Source organism: Pipistrellus hanaki (assembly GCF_964339955.1).
Source record: "Pipistrellus hanaki genome assembly, chromosome: 18".
NCBI lineage: Eukaryota > Metazoa > Chordata > Mammalia > Chiroptera > Vespertilionidae > Pipistrellus > Pipistrellus hanaki.
This window is the reverse complement of record NC_140520.1, coordinates 108,150-118,798: the sequence shown is the minus strand read 5'-3', so window position 1 is coordinate 118,798 and position 10,649 is coordinate 108,150. Positions and strand designations below refer to the sequence as shown.

The window sequence follows — 10,649 nt, the reverse complement described above, 5'->3', positions numbered from 1 at the left end:
GGTTCATTAGATTCCACATTTGAGTAGGATCGATCATGTGATACTTATCTTTCTCCGACTGGCTTATTTCGCTCAGCATAATACTCTCCAGGTCCCTCCAGGCTGTTGCAAATGGTAAAGTTCTTCCTTTTTCATTGCTGGTAACATAATTCTTCACTTGGGCCTCACCACAACCTTGAAACACAAGTATTACCTCCATTTGTTTTTCAGGTTTAAAAAAAAAAGTCACTAATGTTCAGTAACTTGACTTGGATCATTGGGCTCTAAGTAGTGAGCCCTGGGGCTTCCCTTTGGATAATTAACTTCATTTTTCTTTTAGACTCTGGTTTCCCATTCAAACTATTCCTTTTTCCAGAGTTAACTTGTGTGTGTGTGTGTGTGTGTGTGTGTGTGTGGTTTCCTCACCCCCCCCCCCCCCCAGTGTTAACTTCTGCATGCCTTTCCCCCAAAGGCTTGGCTATAGCTACCTTGGTCACTGTTGCTTGATAATTATGCAAAACTATAACTGGCACAGATTCAGATTGCTAGCCGCCCCGCCACACACACACACACACACACAATGTCTTATTTTCCCTTTCATTATACCGTACACAAGGAAAAACATACATCACATCAACATGTTCTCTTTTTTCTCTGAACCTAACTTTGTGATACTGTTCATAGGCTTTTTGCATAGTTTGATTCCATTAAGGTATTTTTACATAAATCCTGAATATTTTTTCAGACCCTGAAAATGGATACATCAAACACTGAATCAAGCTCTGGAAGCTCACTGCCCACACACATATGCTGAGGAATGCCCTGGAAATTGAGGAATCCAAATCAAAAAGCCCTGTTGTCCGATGTAATAATCCACCAACATATGATCGTACAAACCACAATTTAAAAAACGGTTTTAATAAAATGTTATGGTGATGGTAGAACAGTAAATGAATCACCTGTAATCGTCAGTATTAAAAACAATATAGCAAAGTTAATTATTTACCAGTATAAGAAGAATGGTTATGTGTTGATAGAAAAAACAAACAAACATGGAGGTGAGAGTAATAGCAAATTAAACACTATGATATTAAATGAAATTGAGCAAGTAATTGAAGAAAATCTGTGTGTAACTTTAAAAGTAATCCGTGACAAGATTCTTGAATCTCAACATGGAAAAACATTATAAGGGAAATTATAAATATGTATTTCTGAACGTTAAAAAAGTATTTTATGTTTATTACTATATAGATACAATGAAATATTTAATTTTAACAACTTTAACTTTGCATAAGATTTATTTTTGTTACAAAGCTTTTGAAATTATTTTAGCGGAAATTTTTGCTTTGCAAAGGGTGAATTTGCTTTGCAAAAAGGTAAATTTGCTTTGTAAAGGGTGAATTGAGTTTTACTTGCAAAAGGAAAATTTGCTTTGCAAAGGGTGAATTTGCTCTGCAAAGGGTGAATCTGAAGTGGAAACCCTGTAGAAAACATACTTCTGAGATGCACCTCTTTCTACCTTGTTCACCCAGGACTGTAACAGACAGTAAAGTGATCTGAAGGAGCACAGGAATCCTATTTTATTTTATTTGTGTGTGTGTGTGTGTGTGTGTGTGTGTGTGTGTGTCTTTCTTAAAAACCAAAACTGCTCATTTATTCTAGCGACACCAAATGTCATTTGTCAGTCAGATACTATGAAAGAAAAGAGCCACATGCTGACCTGACGGGCTCAGGGAAGGCCTGAGTGGCGGTCTTGCAAACCCAGAGACCTAAGATAACCACAAAAGATGGTTTGAAAATTAAATATTTAACAGGTTTTAGTAGGTAGTCATGTCCCAGATATTTCACCTGACAAAGATCAACTTTGATCTACTTTACTGAGCCCGTTTAACTTCAAGCATCTAAAATAACATATCTGTGAGATGTCTGGGTAACTTGTAACTTCCTTTTTACCCCAGACCCCTCAGGGCACAACAAATGGCCTCGAGACATCCCCTCATTGTTATTGTTATCAAGTTAATTGTCAACTGTTAATTATGTTAGAGTATCCTGTATCCATCTCTGTAAAAGAAGCTCAGGTCCATCATGTCACCTTTTATCCTATCCCAGGGCTTTCCCCGCTTTGCTCTGTCCGCCCTCCCTAATCTATCACCAATGAATTTCATGTAACTCACCTATGTCCGTTTCCTTTGATTGCAATGTATAAATATAGAAATGTAACCCGCCTTTCCTTTGATTGCAATGTATAAAGAAATGTAACCATTCTCCGGAGCATTATCTCAATTCGTTGAGGTTCTGCTTCCCGGCATATGTCGACAGTTTGGCTCAAATAAACTCACAAAAATTCTTTACAGGTTTCAATGGTGTGTTTTTTTTCGTTAACATTTCATAGTAACTTTCTTAAGATAATCGTAATAATTTTACACCCAATGTGGCAAATTGAAATAAGATTATTCTAATATGTTCGACTATTTTGTTTTTGTATTAATTTAAAAAGTCAATCTCTACATTTTATCCACCCTCCTCTTGACACATCTGTCTTAAATAGAAAATATTCAAGTTAAACTTTATTATTATGAAACTTAAAATTGCAGAAGAAACTCATCTGAGCAAATAAAATGGTGAAGGATTCTGACCAGCCCTTCTCTGCCCTGTTAGCAGGGCGCAGAGGACACAGGTCATGGAGGAGACCACACACCAGGTCCTCCCACATCTTTCATAGGTTCCGGGCTCTTCTGAAGGAAAAGAGAGGTGGCCACTTTCTGAGCCCTAATGCTCAGTACTGAGTCCTGGTCTTAATGAGACTCAGTGAGAAGGGCCTCTCTCTCTCTCTCTCTCTCTCTCTCTCTCTCTCTCTCTCTCTCTCTCTCTCTCTCTCTCTCTCTCTCGTGTGTGTGTGTGTGTGTGTGTGCGCGCGCGCGCACGCACGCTTTGGGAAGAGTAATCTTTCCTCTGAGACCTCACACTCTCCCAACCCTTGTTAGAGATAATTAGTTCAGGGAATTTAAAAAAGAGAAAGTTTTACTCCACAGGGAGAGGTAGAAAAGGAAGTGTCTAATCCTATATCAACATGAAACCCATAAGAAGTTCTTTCTTTTCCAGCTCGAACCCTGGGAGCTGGGTGTGTTCCCTGGTGCTGAGGGAACCTCAGAGCCCATCTCCCTTCCGAGAGCAGGAGGGGAGGTGGCTGTTCAGGGACCTCACGTGGCGTAACTGCTGTTTGCTCACCAACGTTCTCTCTCCATCCAGGTCCTGCTGCTCTTTCTCTCCTTCCCATCCTCAAAGATTTCCTGAATGTCACCCTTGCTTTTTCCTTTTCCACTCTGATCATCCCAAGTGAAGTCCCAGGAAGAGACAGAATGGTGGACATGGCGTATCTCAGGCTGTCATCAAATCTGGTAAGTTAACGATCAGTAAAGATGGTGATTAAATATCACTCATTCTATGGGAAAGCTGCAGAGAGATTTTGAACTCACTTAATAGAGTTCTTATCAAAAACATGAATTAAAAGAGGAATGGAATCTACTGAACTGGAAAAACCTTAATAATAAAATACTGAGCCTTAACCAGTTTGGCTTAGTGGATAGAGCATCAGCCTGTAGACTCAAGGATCCCAGGTTCAGTTCCAGACAAGGGCACATACCTTGGTTGTAGGCACATACCCAGTAGGGAATGTGCAGGAGGCAGCTGATTGACGTTTATTGCTCTCTCACCCTTCCTTCCTCTGTCTAAAATATCAATACAATATATATATTTAAAAATACTGATTCTGGTCTGTGTCGCCAGAGAGGATGTTGAATAATAGGCTCTCAGTAACTGGGCTGTTCATGTTGACACTTGATAACACTGGACTTTGAGCTCCAACCAGGAGGGTCTGTGTTACTCTGGCTTCCATAGCTTATTCTGGGATATCCCACAATGACCCTCTGACCCCCTGGAGCTGCTTTGAGCATGAAATGAGGTGAACTATGTCAACTGGTTAACATTCCTGCCTACTTCACGAGGCCCATAAGCATTAGTTACTTTAATATTGAAAGATTTGTACTTTATACTGTTATTTTTTTCTTTCCTATTTTGAAATATTTAAAACATATGCAAACTTACAAAGACTAGTAGAAAATGTATACATATACTCCACTCTCTTCAGAATTAATAGTTATTCATTATGATTATACTTCCAGCTGTTTTTAAAGAAGTAAAATGTTGAAGATATAAAGAGAGTCCCCATCTCTGACTCAGTTTCCCACCCCAGAGACATTCACTGTCATTGGTGTGGTATCTACCCTCCCAGGTTGTTTGTATATACATATTTCCTTTTTCTTAATTATTATATATATAGTTTCCACTTTGCAAGAGGTGGAGAGAAAGCTCGAAATGCTGGCGTGCTGGCTTCACTGCAAGTGTTGGCTATCAGTTACCTAATCACTGAATGATCCTTCCCGGAGATAGTGTCTTGTGCGTCCATTGCACTGGGGTCGTTGCTGAAGTCTCTGGAGTGAGAACTTGGACAATCCTGTAATTTCCAATAAGCATCCGCTCTGAGGTGGAAAGCCTTAGTCAGAACTCTTGTTGGGAACACATGCCACAACCTGATTTAATTACTGAAGCATTCCTAGAGCAGCGGAACCCTATTTTGTGCCCCAGTCACCTGAGAGATGGAATACATTCCCTTTTACTAAGCGACAGAACTCTTACTTCTTAGTAACTGCTTAGGTAAATATACAAAACAATCAGAATGATACTTTGCCCCTGGATAACTTACAATATACAATAAAGTCCCCCAAGACATAAAAACAGTGTCCAGTAATTAAAAGTGTAGTGTCACAAAGTATAGTGTCACAAAGAGCCTTTCCAGAGTGGCTCAGTGGCTGAGCATCAACCTATGAACTAGGAGATTGCAGTTAGATTCCCAGTCACACCACATACCCAGGTTGCGGGCTCAGTCCCCAGTGTGGAATATGCAATTCCCAGTAGAGGGGGTGCAATCCTCAGTAGGGGTTGTGCAGGAGGCAGCTGATCAATGAATGACTCTCATCACTGATGTTTCTCTCTCTTCCTCTCTGAAATCAATAAATATACATGTATTTTTTAAATGAAGTGTCAAAGACTAAAAAAAAATCTTTCGATTCTGTAGGGTCATAAGCGATTCATGCATAAACAATTCATGTGGCTTTCCTGGAAGCGGAGTTCTTTGTGAGGAAAAATGAAAACAAGAGGGGAGGGAGACTCTTAACACAAACACTGATATTAGTTCCATTGGGATTGAGTTCTGGCAATAGCTTTACTTGTATCTTTTTTGTCTTTATGAGAGCATTCTTCACTTCAGAAAAGTCACCCAACCCCAGGTTAAAATACAACATGAGGATTTAAAACATCACTTCATCAGAGCTTTAGGATAGGGCGTGGCAGGGGGCATGAGGGGGTCATGGGGGGGTCATGGTGGGGGGGGTGCTGAATAAAGAGGATGAAGGAATTGAATGCTGCTCTCACAGTAATGAGGTCATCTTCATATATAGATATATACATATATATATAGTTGATTTTTTACAGAGAGGAAGGGAGAGAGATAGCTAGAAACGTCGATGAGAGAGAAACATCAACCAGCCGCCTCTTGCACAGCCCCTACCGGGGATGTGCCCACAACCAAGGTACATGCCCTTGGCAGGAATAGAACCTGGGACCCTTCAGTCCGCAGACAGATGCTCTACCACTGAGCCAAACCAGTTTTGGAGAGGTCATCTTCTTTCTAAGAGTCCCTGGGTCCGTGGTTGGCAAACTGTGTCTTTCGAGCCACATGCGGCTGGCTCTTTGGCCCCTTAAATGTGGCTCTTCCACAAAATACCATGGCCTGGGCGAGTCTATTTTGAAGAAGTGGCATTAGAACAAGTTTAAATTTTAAAAATTTGGCTCTCAAAAGAAATTTCAATCGTTGTGCTGTTGGTATTTGGCTCTGTTGACTAATGAGTTTGCCGACCACGCCCTGGAGCACTTTTGCCCTGGAGTTGGATATGACTGGTTTCCCCAGTGTTGGTGAGACGCTGTTTGGAATGAGATTTCTGCCAACAGCAAGCTGAATTCTCTGATGTGGAGACACAAGCCATCTGTCCTATCTATGGCTTACATGTGACTACCAGATTTGGTGCTTCTCATTAAAAAACAAAAAGGAAAAGGTAGACAATTTGGAGTGTTCATTCCTGCCAATCTGAAAAGAATGAAGCATCCCTAGCTGGTTTGGCTTAGTGGATAGAGCATCAGTCTGTGGACTGAAGAGTCAGGGGTTCAATCCCAGTCACAGGCACGTGCCTGAGTTGTGGGCTTGATCGCATGAGGCAGCCAATTAATGATTCTCTCTCATCGCTGATGTTCCCCTCTCTCTCCCTCTCCCTCTCTGAAATTTTTAAAAGAATGATGCAAAAGGTTGGTGAATAATCACAGCCAGGAGCCTGAAAACCTCCCAAATACTGGACTCCTCAGACCCAACAAAACAGTAGCGCTGCTGATGGAAAGTCTGGGTGGGGCCCCCAGCACCCCCACCTTTTCGTGGCTCTATGTCATCCACTCGGAGGGAGCGTAGCCACTCTTGTCACCTGTGCTCATCTCTCTCCTGACAGGGAGCACGTGGCCCCAGGTGATGGAGAGGGACAACGCGAGCTCTCCCGGAGGCTTCGTCCTGGTGGGCTTCTCGGACCGTCCCCGCCTGGAGCCGGTCCTCTTCGCGGTCGTCCTGGCGTTTTACCTACTGACGCTCCTGGGGAACGGGACCATCATCCTGCTGTCGGCGCTGGACGCGCGGCTGCACACGCCCATGTACTTCTTCCTGGCCAACCTCTCGGTCCTGGACCTGTGCTTCACCACGGGCTCCGTCCCGCAGCTGCTGCACAACCTGCGGGGCCCCGACAAGACCATCAGCGCCCCGGGCTGCGCCACGCAGCTCTTCGTGGTCCTGGCGCTGGGCGGGGTGGAGTGCGTGCTGCTGGCCGTCATGGCCTACGACCGCCGCGCCGCCGTGTGCCAGCCGCTGCGCTACGCCGTGCTCCTGCGCCCACGGCGCTGCGGGCAGCTGGCGGCGCTGGCCTGGCTCAGCGGCTTCGCCAATGCGCTCGTCATGGCGCCCCAGACGCTGCTGCTGCCCCGCTGCGGGCGCCGACGCGTGGACCACTTCCTCTGCGAGATGCCGGCCCTGGTGGGCATGGCCTGCGTGGACACCGCGGCCCTGGAGGCGCTGGCCTTCGCCCTGGCTGTGCCCATCGTCCTGGCCCCGCTCGCCCTCATCCTCGTCTCCTACGGGCACATCGCGCGCGCCGTGCGCCGGATCCGGACCGGGGCGGGCCGGCGCAAAGCCGTGCGCACCTGCGGCGCGCACCTGGCCGTAGTCGCGCTCTTCTACGGCACCATCATCTACATGTACCTGCAGCCGCCCAGCCCGCGGGCCCAGGACCGGGGCAAGTTCCTGACGCTGCTCTACACCATCGTCACGCCCAGCGTGAACCCCCTCATCTACACCCTGCGGAACAGGGACGTCCACGAGGCGGCGAGGAAGGTGCTGCTGGGGAAGGGGGGCGCAGAGGCCTAGTCGGAAGCGGTCCCCTGGTGGGATCCGCTTTAGACGGGTCTCCGGTACCTCTTGTTGGACCGAGCGCACGCGGCGCGCTCTGGCATCTGCGGCTGGAGAGACACGTAAGGGGACGGGGAAGGCCGTGGGCTAGCTCTGTGGAGATGATGCAATGTTCCCACGTCCACAGTCACCTGTATTCCTTTCGGATCCCCCCAGGTCAAGCCTTCCTCGCAGGGGAAGCTCCAACCGTGGACCCGGCCATGAGCTCTGCTTGCGAAAATGCCTGGTGCCCTGGACGTAGAACCCGGCATGCTGTGCCTGGGCGAGCTTCTGGGACAGCGATGTATACTGAGCAGCCCTCAGGGCATCTGAGAAGAACGCACTCAGGAGGAGTGAAGTGCTGACTCTCTCCCGAAAGTTCAGGTGTTTTTATAGTAAGTGCCAAACGCCCGAAGAAGAGGCAAGATGATCTACCGCCCGGTGCCTCCCGCACCGCACTCAGGTTCCTATGTGGGTCCTGCATACTTGGAATAATGTCTATAATTGAGTTTAATGACTTTAATATGCAAATTAGGCTGGGACACCCAAATGGGTCACGACCAGACGGACAGGAGGAGGTTATCCATGCAGGTGAGGCCAGGAGCGGAGTCAGAGACAGGGGGGGCCTGCTCCAACCGGCCTCGGCTCAGGCAGCCCCGGGGTGGACACAGGCAGGGTGGCGGGGGGGACGCTGCAAGTCAGGCGAGGGCCCTGCCCTCCGCCCCCCATTGGGGTACCTCCTTGCACCCCGGGAGGCGGAGCACCTTCTCCTGTGATTTCAATAAAGTAGAGAATAAAGAAGAAAGGATGCAAAGAAAGACCATAAGGTATTTGCTTCCTATAAAAGGAAGAGTTTCTTGCTTATAGTCAATACTTCACACTTCATTTATGACAGAAGAAAACTAAGGGGTTGTCTTCAAGTTTTTGAAGATTGTTCCTCCCTGCTCTCCCCGTACATGATCAGGATGATCTTGAACTGAGGCTGAGGAGAAGATGCACTCTGGGGAGGTGTGGGCATCTTTATGACTGGGCGATGTTGGCTTCTTCACGTTCACATGAGTGATTGCGGTCCCTGACTAGTTGTGACAGAAATTTAGGAGTATTGCCACCGTTGTCATTAGGAACTGGGTAAAAGAAGAACTTAGCAATTTCTCAGTTAAACTCCCTCAAAAATTTTAAGCAAGTTTCGATCAATCTAGAGTCCTCAGAAGAAAACAAAAGCAAATACCTAATAAGTTGTTCTCCAAATATATCATTTTCAGATATCATGCATATTCCTATTCTGAGCAGTAATTGTTACACTTTGTTCAGATAGAACAGATTGTATTGTAGGTTAGTTAGGGCTTGTGAGAATGGCTTTGTGGTTTGGTTCTGATTATTGAAAATATTTTGTTATTTCCCCCCAAATGCAGTTGATTCTTCCTACTTCATAAACTCAGTAATAGTTAGCCCAGCTCTAAATGCTTTGGCTCAGTGGATAGAGCGTCGACCTGCAGACTGAAGGGCCCCAGGTTTGATTCCGGTCAAAGGTTGCGGTCACATCCCCTGTGTGGAGTGTGCAGGAGGCAGCTGATCGATGTTTTTCTCTCATCGATGTTTCTAACTCTCTATCCCTCTCCCTTCCTCTCTAAAAAATCAATAAAATAAAAAAAGAGGTAGCTTTAAGCAGTGGTGATGTTTATTAAGGGCCAGTCTCCAGAATGTGGAGCCTTGTTGCTTAGCATGGTCCATCTCTTCTACTGAAAAACAAGGTACAGCATGTATCCTACTGGCACAAAAAGATACAGCACATCTATAATAATAAATATGCAATATGCTAATTAGACCAGCCGTCCTCTGGACATCCTTCTGGACAAAGCAGCCACTGGTGGGGGCCAAAGCAGGTAACTTTTGAAATGCTAAATGCTTGGTCTTGAAATGTGTGCTGACAAAGGCTGACACAGAAAATGGAAGTTCTGCATTTCTCTGATGAGGCCTCACCTGGAGCTAGTTCTCTTTGTGGTTCTTTAATCTCCTTTATCTTCACTCTGCTGGGAAACACACCATCACCACTTTGTCCTTCCTGGGCCCACATCTTCACACCCAAATGCACCTTTTCCTCTCCAGCCCATTTTCCAGATCCATGCCACCCTGCCAGCATCGCTCCCCTGCTCCCGGGTAACCTCAGTAACAGGCAAATCTATCTCTTGTGGTGGCTGTGTTGTCCAGCTGTAATCTCTCTAAGGGTGGGACCTGCGAACACATTGTCTCAGGATCTGTGGCATGACCGCGGCACTGCTGTTTGAAGATCTCTGATCACACGTCCCCATCCCGTCCTTGTGCCCTCTTGGCTTCTGCTTCATGGCTCATGGGTTTTGCCAGCTCTTTATTGGAAAGAACACCCATCTTTTTTGTCTTTTACTTTATTACAGCAGTGATTTTCATCTCACAAAGATGATACATCTTTGCATCTCTCATGAAAATCACAGTGGCCAGTTACAGATTCCCAGAGCCCATGGGTCTGCGTTTGTGATATGGGACCCCATTGCTCCAGGGCTCCTCAGCTGCCTGGTTTTCTGACCCACATTCATGTAACCACACAATTACATCAATTACTCCATTATTTCTTCAAACACCCTGGACTTTATTTGGTAGAAAATAAATAACTTTGCCTCTTTCATAGAGTGACATTTAAAGAAAACACATGTTGTTGTTGTTATTTTAATCAAAGTAGAGAATCAATTTGTAGAACTGAACCAAATCACAATTTGATTGATAAAATCTAGCACAGAGAGACAACCAAGATGGCGGCATAAGTAAACACCACATAAAAACTACAACTAGTCGAGACTGGTTTGGCTCAGTGAATAGAGCATGGGCCTGCGGACTGAAAGGTCCTGGGTTCGATTCCGGTCAAGGGCATGTACCTTGGTTGTGGGCACATCCCCAGTAGGGTGTGCAAGAGGCAGCTGATCATAAATGTTTCTAACTCTCTATCACTTTCTCTTCCTCTCTGTAAAAAATCAATAAAATATATTTTTTTAAAAAGAAAAAAGAATCCCCATCTTTAAAAACAAAAACAAAAACAAAAACAAAC

The 10,649-nt window shown here is 45.5% G+C and overlaps 1 protein-coding gene across 1 annotated transcript; it reads left to right on the top strand.

Annotated features, from left to right (window-relative positions):
• Positions 1-3,346: 3,346 nt before the first annotated feature.
• LOC311612665 (putative olfactory receptor 2W6) lies at positions 3,347-8,795 on the top strand. Its single transcript, XM_084865776.1, has 3 exons — positions 3,347-3,377; positions 6,591-7,519; positions 7,751-8,795. The coding sequence occupies exons 2-3, from the start codon at positions 6,611-6,613 to the stop codon at positions 7,796-7,798; spliced, it is 957 nt and encodes a 318-aa protein (XP_084721902.1). The 5' UTR covers positions 3,347-3,377; positions 6,591-6,610; the 3' UTR covers positions 7,799-8,795.
• The last annotated feature ends 1,854 nt before the right edge of the window (positions 8,796-10,649 follow it).